This window comes from Physeter macrocephalus, chromosome 18 (assembly GCF_002837175.3).
Source record: "Physeter macrocephalus isolate SW-GA chromosome 18, ASM283717v5, whole genome shotgun sequence".
NCBI lineage: Eukaryota > Metazoa > Chordata > Mammalia > Artiodactyla > Physeteridae > Physeter > Physeter macrocephalus.
This window is the reverse complement of record NC_041231.1, coordinates 95,222,358-95,237,845: the sequence shown is the minus strand read 5'-3', so window position 1 is coordinate 95,237,845 and position 15,488 is coordinate 95,222,358. Positions and strand designations below refer to the sequence as shown.

Sequence of the window (15,488 nt, the reverse complement as noted above, 5' to 3'; positions counted from 1 at the left end):
ACACACACACACACACACACACACACACACTAGGTTTCTCAGACTGTCACATACACACAGACACACACACAGACACACTAGGTTTCTCAGACTGTCACACACACAGACACACACACACACACACACACAGACACAGACATACACATACACTAGGTTTCTCAGACTGTGGCTTCTTTGCTTTCTCTTAAGACTATCGCAGATTTCACTCAAGGAGAATTCACCACTCATGATAGAAAGGGCCTTCCCTTTAAAGTACTTAAATAGCTTCTTCCAAAAGAAACAGCTGGACCCAACATCTAGGAAGATATGTGTTAGTGTGTGTATTCCAGTAGACGTGAAACATCACATCTCACCGACAGATGAGCACAGGCACCAGCTTCTCACATTGCGGTACAGGGAGTCCAGGGCGTCACAAAGCCAGGGCTGAGGGCGCCACTCCTCAGCTTCCTTTCCTGCCCTGTTCTGCAATGACTGGGGAGTCACTCTCCGGGGAAAGGGGAGATCCCAAGCTGATTTTATTCTGACTCTTCTGCATTTTTCTTTCTGTTTGTGTGTGGGGTGGGGGGGGTTAGGGGTGTGGGTGGAAGGGGGGCATGTATTCCCTAATAGGAAGAGTAGGAAAGCAGGATGAAGGGTAACAAGTTTATATATAACTTGCAGCACATTTTTATATTTCATCAAAGGGTAGACATAATGCCGGGATAAAGCCCTTATTCAGACTGGGGGCCAGCAGCCTTGGCATCCCCTTGGAACTTGTGGGAAATGCAGATTGTTGTCCTCTTTCCCAGATCTACTGAATCAGAATCTGCCTTTCAGCAAGATCCCCAGTGCATGTTTGAGTTTGGTGCAGAGTCAAGGGTAAAAAGTCTAAGGTTTGAACTTTGGCTGCTCAGAGGCTTGACCTCTCAGGCCTCTGTTTCCTGTAGATGGCATCTCAATAATATCTAGCTCTTAAAGTTCTTGCAGAGATTAAATGAGTTCACGTATATCTGGTGCTTAGCAGAATGCCTGGTTCTTAGTAAGTGCTAGCATCAATGAGGATGCTGGCAGGCAGTCACAGAGCTGACACATGACCATGCATCGCTCCCTGATGCAGGTTTGGGTTCCATAAAATGTCTTTTGTCCATCATGGACACTAATCAGCCTTCCTTCTGTTTGCAAAGCCTTGGTTTAAATAACTTTGTTCTTCTGGCCTTTTTCCAGAGAGAATTTCCCGTTCCTGAACAGTTCAAGACAGCATGGGATGGATCCAAGTTGGTCACTGAACCTGCAGAAATTATGGTTTCTGAGAGACCACCGAAACCCCTGACCTGAATTCCCCCCATCAAAATAACAAACAAATAAAAGCAGCATTAAAGACCTAGAAGTTGCAGTAGCACCTACTGCTTTAGCTTTGGCCTCCAACAATTCTGTGCTATAGAAACAGCATAATTTCTGGCATGCCTTCGTGGGCATCTTGGAATATTTAACGTTTCTTCATGATTTATCTTTGTGTGTGATTTGAGTTCCACATGATGACTTGTGAACGTTATACATTTAAAGGGAAAAAAAGAGAATTCTGTTCCCCTCATATCATTATCACAGTAGTTAAGAGGTAAAAATATTGCATGATTCACTTTTCACTTATGTTTAATTGCTAGTTGAAAAATAAAACCTTTGAGAATCTAAGATGTACATTTTTATCTTTTAGACAATTTCCATATATTTGGTAGTAGTATGCTCTAAAAAATGTACGATTTTTGTTTTCTTCTTTTTACCACCTTTATCAGCATGAATACACTGTCAGCCTGAATACATATTTCAACCCATGTTTTTAAAAAAACATAAGTTTCGTACTAAGAACCACATCCAGTTTCTTGGTCCTTGAAAAGACCTTTATTCTTTGCAGTTACCAAAAACCAAAAGTAAACTAATGATTTATCTTAAATACTTTTCTGCCATGTCACTTGGAAAACTTTTACTTTTCTGAGATTTTTATGCCAAAAGATTAATAGGAAAAAGCAGGGTGTTTTTTGCTCTATAATACCTCACAATTTCGCTCTAGGAACAAGCTCAGTTGTTATTTTCCAATTTTGAACCTGTGAAATATCAGATGCCTTGTTAAGTGATGTCTTTAATGTTTTATTATAGACTTTCTTCTTTTCCACTTGCCAGACTCGCTAACCAGTCTCAAAAATGAAAATGAAAAAGCCATAGTTACATTACAACTTCTAAAACCTAAAGAATTGTTTGTTGCCTTGGCTTGCTGCTCCTGTTTTGCAGTGTTGATAGTACATGCTTTTTCAACGGAAGAGTAACTCTGATATTCCTTTCTGTCTTTTTGGTACATAGTGCTGAAAACCTGCAACTTCTAGGATTACATGCAATGAATTCTAGTATAATGCTTGCAGACCCAATACAAGCATATATATTGTGCCTAGTACAGCCTTTGGAATACATCATTTCCGTTTTTTAAGTATCTTCTATAACCGTATAGTATTCAAATTAATGCTTGTGTACCACAGTTTTGCTAGAAAAGTTTTTGTCCATATGAAGAATGTTGTAGCTTTAGTAAATACCTTTTTTTCAACTGTAAACTTATTCTGAAATAAAGTAAAATTCTAATTGTTTAAATACTGTGATGAATTCAGGGTGTTAAAATTTTTTTCCTCTTTGATTTGCTCCTTGCTCATATATCAGCTTTAGGAAATGCAGCTGAGCTTTTCTAGTTGAATTAGAGAATTTATCCAGCATGCCATCAGCTTCCCTGAAGAATAGCTTCTTCTAGATAAATATCAGATAAAGCCATTTTCAGTTGGAAGAACTGTCAGAAAAGTCTAGAATCAAGTTTTTTTAAATATTGCATTAGTTTGAGGTGTACAGCATAGTGATTTAGTTATACTTTTTGCAGATTGTATTCCATTATAGGTTATTACAAGATATTGAATATAATTCTCTGTGCTATACAATAAATCCTTGTTGCTTATCTATTTTATGTATAGTAGTTTGTATCTGTTAATCCCATACTTCTAATTTATCCCTCCCCTGCACTCTCGCCTTTGGTAACCGTAAGTTTTCTATGTCTGTGAATCTGTTTGTGGTTTGCATATATCACTAGATTCATTTGTATTATTTTTTATTTTAAGTTTTATTCATTTTTGTCATTTGTATACATATAAGTGATATATAGTATTTTTCTTTGACTTATTTCACTAAGCATAATATTCTCTAGGTCTATCCATGTTGCTGCAAATGGCAATATTTCATTTCTTTATGGCTGAGTAGTGTTCCATTATGTATATATATATACCACATCTTCTTAAGCTAATCGTCTATTGATGGGCACTTGGTTTTTTTCCATGTCTTGGCTATTGTAAATAGTGCTGCTGTGAACATTGGGGTGCGTGTATCTTTACAAATTAGAGTTTTTGTTTTTTTCCGGTTATATACTCAGGAGTGGGATTGCTGGATCATATGGTAGTTCTATTTTTAGTTTTTTAAGGAACCTCCATACTGTTCTCCATAGTGTCTGCATCAATTTACATTCCCACCAACAGTGTAGGAGGATTCCCTTTTCTCCACACCCTCTCCAGCATTTATTGTTTGTAGACTTTTTGATGATAGCCGTTCTGACGGGTGTGAGGTGATACCACATTGTGGTTTTGATTTGCATTTCTCTAATAGTTAGAAATGTTGAGCATTTTTTCACATCTCTGTTGGCCATATATATGTCTTCTTTGGAGAAATGTCTATTTAGGTCTTTTGCCCATTTTTTGATTGGGTTGTTGGGGGGTTTTTTTGATATTGAGTTGTATGAGCTGTTTGTATATTTTGGATATTAACTCCTTGTAGTTTGCATTATTTGCGAATATTTTCTCCCATTCCATAGGTCTTTTTGTTTGTTGACGGTTTCTTTGCTGTGCAAAAGCTTTTAAGTTTGATTAGGTTCCATTTGTTTACTTTTGCTTTTATTTCTTCTGCCTTGGGAGATTGATCTAAGAAAATACTGTTACAATTTATGTCAAAGAATGTTTTGCCTATGTTTACTTCTAGGAGTTTAGTGGTGTCATGTCTTATATTTAGGTCTTTAAACCATTTTGAGTTTATTTTTGTGTATGGTGTGAGGGAATGTTCTAGTTTCATTGATTTACATGTAGCTGTCCAGCTTTCCCAACACCACTTGTTGTAGAGACTTTTTTCCATTGTATATTCTTGTCTCCTTTGTCATAGATTAATTGACAGTAGGTGTATGAGTTTATTTCTGGGCTCTTTATTCTGTCCCGTTGATCTATATGTTTTTATGCCAATACCATGCTGTTTTTTTATAAGATAAATTTATTATTTTTTTGACCAGAGTGCAATGATTTTTAAATCTTCTTAGACAGCTGTGAAAAAAAAGTTTTCAAGAAAATAAAATACAAATGGAAAATTTAACCATTAGATTTCTTCTACCATGCTGTTTTTATTACTGTAGCTTTGTAGTATAATCTGAAGTCTGGAAGGGTTATACCTCCAGCTCTGTTCTTTTTTCCCAGGATTGCTTTGGCAATTCTGGGTCTTTGGGGCTTCCATATAAATTTTAAGATTATTTGTTCTAGTTTTGTGAAAAGTGTTGTGGGTATTTTGATAGGGATTGCATTAAACCTGTAGATTGCTTTGCGTAGTATTGTCGTTTTAACAATATTAATTCTTTTAATCCAAAAACACAAATTATCTTTCCATTTCTTTGAATCTTCTTCAGTTTCTTTTGTCAGTGTTTTATAGTTTTCAGCGTGTAGGTCTTTCACCTCCTTGGTTAAGTTTATTCCTAGGTACTTTTTTTTACATGATTTTAAACAGGAATTTTTTTTACCTTCTCTTTCTGATATTTCATTATTAGTATAAAGAAATGCAACAGATTTCTTATTAATCTTCTATACTATTACCTTGCTGAATTCACTTATTAGTTGTAGAAGTTTTTGTGTGGAGGCTTTAGGGTTCTCTACATAGAATATCATGTCATCTGCAAGCAGTGACAATTAGAATCCAGTTTTATAATTCAAGTCCTCTTAACTGAGAAAATCCCCTTCACTGATCTTTGTTAATGTAAACATCCCAGAAAATAAATGTAGTTTATAAATGTAAATGTAATAGAGTATTATATATACTATATAATTAAATATATAAATAACTTTTAGAATAAATTTATAAATTTCTGGAGGAAAAAGATTTAAGTGGCAAGAAAAGACTATTTAAAAAATTATACCTATTACATAGTAATAATTTTATAATGAGAAATAAGTTCACTCAAAATTCTTTGAATCTCTCAACCAGCTTTGTACTTGGCATCAGCCTTTCAAAATACTTCATTGAAGATATTGCAAATCTGCATTTCAGGTTCACAGAATTATTTTACCAGCCTTGATGCCTTAAATCACCTACTGGCTTTTTGAGTAGGTTGGATTTATTGAAAAAGAAAAACAAAAACAAAAACAAAACCTTTGGCAATGTATAGGAAAACAATTACCAAAGAGAACACTGCATTTCCAGTATGTTTTTTTCTTGTACTTTGTTGAATTCCCGTGTTACCAATGCTATGACCTAATAAATATTGTCAAAGGAGTAAGAAATCCATACTTTGCAGAATTGCATGTTGTACACATTCACAAAAAGTCAAAACAAAAATATGTCAGAAAAATTAAATGCCAAGGGTCTCCTATCTCTCTTTACTTTGTAATGATACAAAGTATCATTTTATATGATCAAAATGATGAAGTAATCCAAAAGAGTCCTCATTGCCTTGAAAATCTTTTCCTTGATAATACTGTCTCCATTAGCTAATCTATTACTGATAGACTTGCTTTCACAGCAAGATGTCTTGAAGTGAGTAGTCAGTACTAACCACTTCTCCTTATCTATGAAAATTATTTCTAGAACTGGTAGGAAATACACTTAGTTTTATTTACTCTTTCATTCATTGAAAATATCTACCTCAGCTTCCTAGAATCTAGACATGTTTATCAAGAGAATCCCCTCGTTTTAAAGATAAAAAGCTGAGGTCCAGTGACATTAACTTGTGTAAAGACAAGCGGCTGGTTAGAGATAGAGCAGGGAGTAGAGTGCGTGAGCATGCACACACACACACACACCTTTTTATCACTCTTGTAATACGGCCTCTAGTCTCACCAAGCTTCAGAAACTCGCAAAGGTCATTAAATCCAGTGGCTTTATCTCATTCCTCATCCATTGAGATTCTTTTTTTTTTCACCATTGAGATTCTTGATGCTTCTTGTTTCTCATTAAACTTCCTTTGATTTTGTGATACACAATAGACTTCTCTGACTCTTGTCCCTTGTACCTTCCCCCCGTCTCAAATGCTCATTCCTCTCCCTTAACTTCATCTATCACCTCTATCTAGATGACTCTCCAACTCAAATCCATCTCCCAAGAATCTTTTTTTTTTTTTTTTTTTTTAATTTTGGGCTGCATTAGGTCTTTGATGCTGCTCATGGGCTTTCTCTAGTTTCGGTGAGCAGGGTCTACTCTTCGTTGCAGTGGCTTCTATTCTTGCGGAGCATGGGATGTAGGTGCATGGGCTTCAGTAGCTGTGGCACGCGGCTCAGTAGTTGTGGTGCATGGGCTTAGTTGCTCCGCAGCATGTGGAATCTTCCAGGACCAGGGCTCAAACCTGTGTCCCCTGCATTGGCAGGTGGATTCTTAACCACTGCCACCAGGGAAGTCCATTCCCAGATTCTTAACTCCAGGTGTCCACAGAGTATTTCACCAGGCCTGTCCCAACTTCATTCAACATGGCTAAAATTAATGCATATTGCCCACACATACCATATTTTCCTCATCTGCATTTCTAGTTTCAGTCATAGCCTCCTCATACCTTTCATCATAGATGTAAAATCAGCTCTTTCCTGTGATAGGGAACAGTGAAATAGAACCAGGATCTGGAGGGAACCATGGTTCAGTCTTGAACATGTTTAGCTCAGGGCATCTTTGTGACACATAATTGGAAATGGAGAATAGGTGGTTGGATATGGGTCTGGAGTCTTTTCATTGTGTCTGATACCAAATCCTTAAGAATCATTTCAAAAGTATAATATTTTTTAAAATGACTTTCATTAAACATGTTCATTTCAAAAGAATTATTTTAAACCATTGGCACTTTCTGCACCACTTGAGATACAGATATAATTTTAAAGATTTTAATTGCCTCAGCTGAGAAAAGCTGATTTTATAGTCTTTCACAGATTTCTTTTGCAAGTTTAACCATTTTAATGTTTCTGTGTATGATGAAGCTTATATCTATGCTACAAGCGAAAAATAAACCAACTCAGATTAGACCTTGATAATTCATCCATATTTCTCCAAATGTTTTTTGTTCCTGTACTGTCTAGTAACGTGGCAAAGAATATGTAACTAATGAAGGATAATGTTTGCCTGTTGGTAGAGAATTTTTTTCAGGTTTCCCTCCAGTACAAGGTACTTATATTTAAAGATAATTTTTGCTTAAAACTACAACTTTGAATATTTGAGTTCCAAGTCAACTTTTATTTTAATATCTTGCTTTTTAGGATCATCATAGTTAAAAAATGATACTTCATGCTGAAAAGAAGATCCAGATGAAAGAAATACATCATTGACCACACTTACTAAACCATGATACTAATTATTAAATTTCATTCACCAATATCACAAGGGTTTTTTCATTAAAATTCAATTAGTAATTTTCCATGGTATCAGTAATTCATCTTAGAAACTAATCAGAAGGTACATGTTTAAAATGTTTTTGTTATTTTTAATAATAACTCTATGGCCTCATTTCAACTCATAAGCCAAGAAACTTGTAATAGGAAGTCTTCCCATGAACATAACAGTTCTGTAGATTTGTTTGGTAAGATGAGATCTGTTTGGGAAGACTGTACTTTCCTGCTCATGGTCCCTATAGGGCATAATCATGCCCACATATAATGAATGGTACACATTCCTAGCAGGGATGAGCTAATGACACATGTTCCCCAGCAGCCTTCCCTGCGTGCAGCTGATATTATGACACCTCGTGCTTCAGGTATTCCTCTTCAGCTTAAAAGCTATAGAGAAAATATCAGAGGCAGATGCAGACAGTCAGTTCCAGGGGGAGCAATTGCCTTCTGCAATCAAACATGATAAAATCTGTGATCCTTTATGGATATTTAAAGATATGATCTGTAGCATTACTAAAAGATGTATAGAGGCCCAGAGAAATATTGTACAAGAACCATGTATGTGTCTTCAGGAAAATGATATAAGTTTATGGCAATAGGATATTTAAAGGAGTTGTAAGTTGTATATCTTCTCCATATCCTGGGATAGAGAAAAGTTGGATAAAAAAAAAAAAACAAACAGGAGTTTCCTCCGCCATTATGAATCTCACTTCTTGAGCTCTGACTGTAATGGCAAATCAAAACATTTTTATATTTATCTAACTAAGGCAAAAAGAAATTAATTGTATATGCCTATTGAAAAAGAAATAGTATTTGAAAACCTAAGGTATCCAAATTACCCATCCAAATTACCTGATTAAGTGGTCAGTATTTTACTGTATGCTCATTCACAGGTCATGTGTAATTGTCTGAATAGAAAGAATATTTTAATATAAGCCCATTCAGTGGATGTGGAATTCAGGGAGTGATGTCCCATCATTAACAACTAAAATCTGGTTCTGTAGAGAGTTATCAAAATGTTCTTTATTAGCATCTAAAATAATTACACCAACAATATCGTCTACATTCTGCAGGCTGTGTCTACCAACTGGCTAGACAACTATTTTCTCAAATTAAATTAATTCCATACTCTTTAGTTTACAGAAATAAGTCTCTCTTCATCTACCAGGCAGACATATTTCCAATAAAATTTATCTTCAGGGGAAAAAAGCTCACACTTCATTAACTCTTCAAAGAAGTAAAATAAGTCTTGCATTAATCAGAAAGAACTTTGGCGGGGAATCAGACGATACGGTTTTCATTCTGGATCGGCCACAAACCAGAGATGTACCCATTTGACAAATGCCTGTGACACCTTTAAAGACATGTAATTCTTTTAAAATGAGATCAGTGTGTTAAAATGTTTTTCAAATATGATTAAACAAATATACAACAAAACTGCCTGTGGCAGAGTCAGTAGTTGTCCACCAAGATCTATTCTTCTTTCCTTACTAGGCTGCATTTCCCAGTCTCCACTGCAGTCTGTTGGCCATGTGACTAGATGCTCCTTGAGGGAATGTAAGTATTAAGTAATGTAAATCCCACTTCAGGACTTAGTCTTTTAAGAGAGCATATTTTCTCATGTTCCCTTTCCCTTCCACCAGCCAGATCCTGGATGTGGCAACCAGCCTCAATCATGCAGATGACAATATGCTCTTGTTAGGCAAGAATAACAAGTTAGAAGGAGCCTGGGTCCCTGAGTTACAATATGGAAGACAGCTACTCACTGACCTGACCTGCTTTAGGTATTTACGTGGGAAATAAAATTACCTTGTGATTAAACTGTTACATATTTGGATTTAGTTATCAGAGAAGGCTAGTCTACCAAAACTAATATGCTATCCAGAAACCCCTGATTTACTGATTCAGTCATTAGAAATACCTTTAAAGAGTTTGAAAGATATGCAGAGTACATTAACTAAAATGAGCATGTATCAGAAAAACAGAGTGTAAGAACATTTTTATTAAAGTGTATGTAATTAAAAGAACTATATTTGTATATAAAGATGTAAATATATATTTGATGAGAGACAGTTTAGTGGTTGAGAGCGTGGATCCTAGTTTTATCACTTACTGGCTGTATGATTTGGGAGGAAAAAAATCACAACTTCTTTACACTTTGTTCATCTTTAATATAGCTATGATAATAATAGTACCTGTTGGGTTGTTTTAGGGAGTAAATAAATATACTCATAGCACACAGTACAGGTCATAGAAGCTTTAGTTACTATTATTATCATCATCATTATAGCATAGAGAAAAATATAGGAAGATACACAGTAAATTGGCACCAAAGGCTATATTCAGAGTATGGGGTTGGAGGGAAGAATCCACTTTCGATTCTTCTTAATGTTTGAATTTGTCAGAGTAAACATGAGCATTTGGTTATTAAATTTCTCATAATTCTTAGTGATTACTAAACATCCAATAATTTAAAAAATATATTCAAAAGAAGAGAATTACCTTTTCATCAATTTATTTTATCTGATTCAGATTATAGGTTTTTGTTTCAAAAGAGTATATACATGAAGAAAATGTTTTATAATCAATTTGAAAAACATAGTCTGGCAAAATCAAATGATATTTTTAAATGTTTATTTTACAGAAAGAGTGGTAAAATCTAATAGCACAAGTGTTTAGAACCTAGTGATTTCAATTCAGCAAATTAAACATTTTTTAAGTACTTCTATGTAATTGGTACTAAGGATACAAGGGGCAAGAGTCATGGTCCCTGCTTTGAGCAAAATTATAATTTGAAGAATTCTTTAGAGAAACTTACGTTTTCTTCTCAATTTCTTAAAAATTATTTTAAAGATAAATGCATACTTTCTAAAACACTAGAAAAGAGAAAACAAAAAAAATAATTATATAAGGAGCCAATAAATGCCATCTCAGAGCAGCAAAAAAAAAAATATTATTATTATATACAAAGTACAGAAAATAAAAGGGAGAATGAAATAGTAAAATTAGAGCAAGAGAAAAAATAGACCAAAGATAGTATAAAAATAGGTATAAATGTGATAAATTATATCATGAGAATAGAAAAACTTGATTCAACAATTATATACACTGTTTTAAAAAGCCACATCTAAAACAACACATCTCAAAATATTACAGCTAAAAGGATGGGCAAAGGGATATTAAATAAATGCAAACAATGAGAAAGCAGGAGTCACAATACTAATAATATATATAATACAATAAAATTCAAAGTAAATATATTAAACAGAATAAAGTTTATTTTATAATGATGAAGGATGTAATTCACACTGAAAATATAACTCTCAGAAAAACTATGTGTATGTGTTAGTTTTTATTGCTGCATAACACATTACTACAAACAATGGCCATTACTATCTCTAGTTTATGCAGTCTGAAGTCTGGGCATGATGTATTTGAGTGCTCTGGTCAGGGTCTCACAGACCGAAATCAAATCAAGATGCCAGTCAGTCTGTGTTCTCATCTAGTGTTCATCTAAGGCCTGGGGTCCTCTTCCAAGCTCATTCAGGTTATTAGTAGAATTCAATTCCTTGAGGTTGTAGGACTGAGGTTCTCTTACTGGATATTGTCTTCTTGAGTTAATTTTGGCAATCTATCTTTTCTAGGAAATAATCCATTTCTTCTGGGTTTTCAGATTTGTTGGAATGAAATTGAACATTGTATTCTGTTTATTTTTATTTTTATTTTTTATTTATTTATTTTTTTGGCGGTACGCGGGCCTCTCACTGTTGTGGCCTCTCCCGTTGCGGAGCACAGGCTCCGGATGCGCAGGCTCAGCGGCCATGGCTCACGGGCCCAGCCGCTCCGCGGCATGTGGGATCTTCCCGGACCGGGGCATGAACCTGTGTCCCCTGCATCAGCAGGCGGACTCTCAACCACTGTGCCACCAGGAAAGCCCTGTTTATTTTTTTAATTGTTTCAGTATTATAAATTATATGTTCTTTCCCATTCTTAATGTCCTATAGCTGTAATTTCTTCTTTTTTCTTAATTAACATTGCCAGAATTTTATGTATTTTTTCTTCAAAGAACTAGTTATTGGATTTGTTGACAAGTTATACTCTCATTCTACGTTCTAATCTTTTAATTTTTGATGACTAGCTCATTTCTTTTTATTGTTTTACTTTTATAAATAATCCTACAGGAAATATGCTTGACTTGCATCTTTTTACCCTAGTGCTCTTATGTCTATAAGGTAGATTCCTAAAAGGGGGATTAAAGAGTCACAAGTCTGATATTTTTTAATGTTGATGGATGCTGCCAAATTGTCCTTTTAAAAAGTTGTGCAGACTTACACTTCCACAAACTGTGAGTGAACCTGTTTCTCCATACCTCATCAACCTGGGTACCATCAGTCTTAGTAATGTTTCCAGTCCGATAGGCAAAAACATGATATGGCCTATTTATGCACGGAACTGATGGGGTGGGAGTGGGGCAGGCTAGTGTATAAAAAGCAGGTACGTTATCATGGTTAGCTAGTGAGAATAAATTGAGCCAGGGTATTAAATTTAGAAAAGAGTAGACAGGTCAACAAAACTCTATGCTAAGAGAGAAAATGGAGAAGAAACCAGCAGAATTGTGGAATTTTTCATTCTTTTGACCGCAAGAGTGAGGGGGGCCAAGAACAGAGTGGGCACTGGATGAAGTTGATTTGAAGTTTCAGTTAATGTCCTACATGTTACAACTCCAGACTGGCCTGGCAGGGGACCCCTCTTTATCATAATGATAGGAAAAAATCATGTAAATAAAGTAAATAATAATGGGGTCTTGGAGGGAGCTCAGGAAGAAGCGTGGTAGGATGTGCCACGGTCAAGGAGGAAATTCCAAGGGAAGAATCTGAGTTAGGAAGATGAGGACTAAATTGACCTGGGTGCTCAAAAGGTTCCGTGGCTTTTCCCCCTGGATTGGTTGCTTCCCGTGTTGTTAAATAAAGGAGCAGCCGACCGAGGCAAATCAATTCTTTTCACGTTCATTATGATGTACCAACACTCGATAGCTTAAAATATTTGTTCTTTGTCTTTCTTAACAGTTTTCCATTGCTGACTGGACCAAAGCCAAACTCAACCTCCTTCCTTGACCTTTCTGCAAATCCTAACACTTTCCAACATCTCACCAGGGCTCTCTCTTTCTGGCCTCTTTTCTCCCTTATGTCATAATTATTTTCTTCATACACCCTACTTATTTTCAGCTTTTTATCTCATGCTATGCATACCTAAAAAGCTTTCACCTCACCCCCAATGCTCATATTTCACAAGTAAAATCTAATCCTAACCTAAAATAGTCTTTCCTTTTACTGGAATTTCCTGGGCTCTATATGTATATGTATATGTAACTCAAAGCTAGTCAACATACAAAACGTGAAGCCAGTCAACAGTCCTTGGTTTCTGTTAGGATAAAACGGAGAAGACTGGATGGATGACTTTTAAGATTCTCAGATTCTGAAGGCGGGTTTGGGGAGTGCGGTGGTTCTTAGCTTTGGAAATTCCTCCACCTACTGGTTGTCTGAAGTCAGTTTGCGCTGAGATTGATGTTGCTTTATGAGTCCACCCATTTTCAAGAATAGCATGTGCCTCTAGTAAATGCTGACACATTTATAAATCACTTTGAATTCCTAAAATAAAAAAGTCTATTTTGAAGAAAATGTATTCTTATAATATACAATATTTTAAAACAGATGATAAATTTCTTAATGCTCTTTGACAACGACTGGAGGGCAGAAAAACATATAGCCACGCACTCCAAGTTTGGCTAGAGAAGGAAAAGATGCCTTATTTTATGTGTATTTCTAAAAGTTAGAAATCAAATTATCTTAAAATCTAATCTTTTATTTGGTGCATTGGACATCTTTTCAGATGAAACCTATGGCAGTGGTTATACTTCTTTTTTAAAATTGTTTTCTATCAGTGTATCAGATCAGACAAACCTTTATTCTAAAGTACACTTTAAAAAGCAATTTGCCATCAGGTGTGGGTTTGTCAATATTACCAATAAGAACAGTTGAAATATGTTGATAAGCTAAATATCACTAAAAATTAGAGAAATCAACACTAAAACCACAGATTCATAGCTGCCTGATTTTTAGGAACTCTCTTTTCAGTTATCTTAGCAAAACGCAGCTTCAAACATGGCTTAAAATTATTAGCTATTTCCCTACCACCTTTTCTTCCAAAATAAACTCCCAGAAGATTAGTATACAATTACTATGTCTACTTCCTCACCTTCCATTCCCTCTTCAATCAGCCTTTCACCCTTCACCTCAAGAAACTACTCAGGTAAGCCATCAGTGACCTCTTAATGGCTGAATCCAATTAAGGTTCTTTAGTTAGAAGGATCATAAACCAGCACTTGCTAACTTACACGTCAGAGGAATTACTGGAAGGATATCACAGTCTCTGAAGTTAAAGAAAAATGTGTAGGTAGTAAGAGCTAATCAACCATCTTATCAGGGATCTCTCCTGGATCACTTGGTTCAAGTTTCCAAGTCCCAGGTCAGCACGTCCAATTTGATGAGCTGGGGTCACACACAAATCCCATGGCTTAGAATGACAGAGCAGAATGCCCTGAAAGTTCTACCACAGCTGCACATGTTGAGAGAAGGGTTATTCAGTAAGAGGAAATTGGGGTGCTCTTATCAAAAGAGGGAAAATGAGGTAGGATGGTCAAAAAAGAAAAATGCCCACCACAGTTTTCACCCTCCTTAATTTATTTATGATTTTGACACCAGGTAGAGTCCTTTTTTATGGAAAATCTTTCCTGGCACTCAATCCTAGTTTCCTTTCCACCTCACTAGCTATTCTTCTCAGTCTTTTTGTCTTCTTCAATATTCCCCTGGTCTTTGTCCTTGGTTTTCTTTTCATTTCATAGAGTTTTCCATCTAGTCGTCACTCCAAGGACCACCTGTAAATGGTATGACTCCTCAATCTGTATCTTTACAGACACAATATATTCAACAGCCAGTACCCCTTGGCTATCTCACAGGCACCTTACTGCTCCTCCCTTCCGCCATCTTGCACTTCCTTCTGCCGTCTCTCATTTCCATGAAGGGCATCACAGTCCATTCACTCAGGCATCCAAGTCAGAAACTATGTGATGCTTCTCTCTCTGTCTCCCCAGATCCATTCAGTCACCAAATTTAGCAAATTGGGCTTCCTTAATTTCACTCCAATGACCCCCTTCCTTTATAGCCCCATCACTAGTGACTTGGTTCAAGGTTCTCTTCATCTTTTCTAGACTATGGCCTCCCAACTGGAGTCCCAGTCTCTAATTTGACACCTCTCCACCCCATCTTCCACACGACTCCCAGAGAGATATTTATAAAAGACAAATGTGACCAGGTTTATCTCCCTGATTAAAAGTCTTCAACAGCTGGCACAGAACCAAGATGGCGGAGTAGAAGGACGTGCTCTCACTCCCTCTTGTGAGAAGGCCAGAGTCACGGCTAGCTGTTGGACAGTCATCGACAGGAGGACACCGGAGCTCAGCAGAAAGGGTACCCCGCATCCAAAGACAAAAGAGAAGCCACAATGAGACGGTAGGAGGGGCGCAATCACAGTAAAATCAAATCCCATAACTGCTGGGTGGGTGACTCACAGACTGGAGGACACTTATACCACAGAAGTCCACCCACTGGAGTGAAGATTCTGAGCCCCACGTCAGGCTTCCCAACCTGGGGGTCCGGCAACGGGAGGAGGAATTCCTAGAGAATCAGACTTTGAAGCCTAGTGGGATTTGATTGCAGGACTTCGACAGGACTGGGGTAAACAGACTCCACTCTTGGAGGG

General features: G+C 36.4%; 1 protein-coding gene and 1 long non-coding RNA gene across 2 annotated transcripts in view; both read left to right on the top strand.

The window, feature by feature from the left end:
* CAP2 (cyclase associated actin cytoskeleton regulatory protein 2) overlaps nucleotides 1–2,831 on the top strand; it is a 119,524-nt gene extending 116,693 nt beyond the window's left edge. Inside the window, exon 13 of the mRNA XM_007129169.4 lies at nucleotides 1,204–2,831. Coding sequence (XP_007129231.3) covers nucleotides 1,204–1,314 — 111 coding nt within the window. The 3' untranslated portion in view covers nucleotides 1,315–2,831. The remainder of the gene's footprint in view (nucleotides 1–1,203) is intronic.
* Nucleotides 2,832–9,162: 6,331 nt separating this feature from the next.
* Nucleotides 9,163–13,187, top strand: LOC114484268 (uncharacterized). Its single transcript, XR_003676949.1, has 3 exons — nucleotides 9,163–9,227; nucleotides 9,314–9,454; nucleotides 12,737–13,187. It is a non-coding gene; the product is annotated as an uncharacterized lncRNA (long non-coding RNA).
* Nucleotides 13,188–15,488: the final 2,301 nt, after the last annotated feature.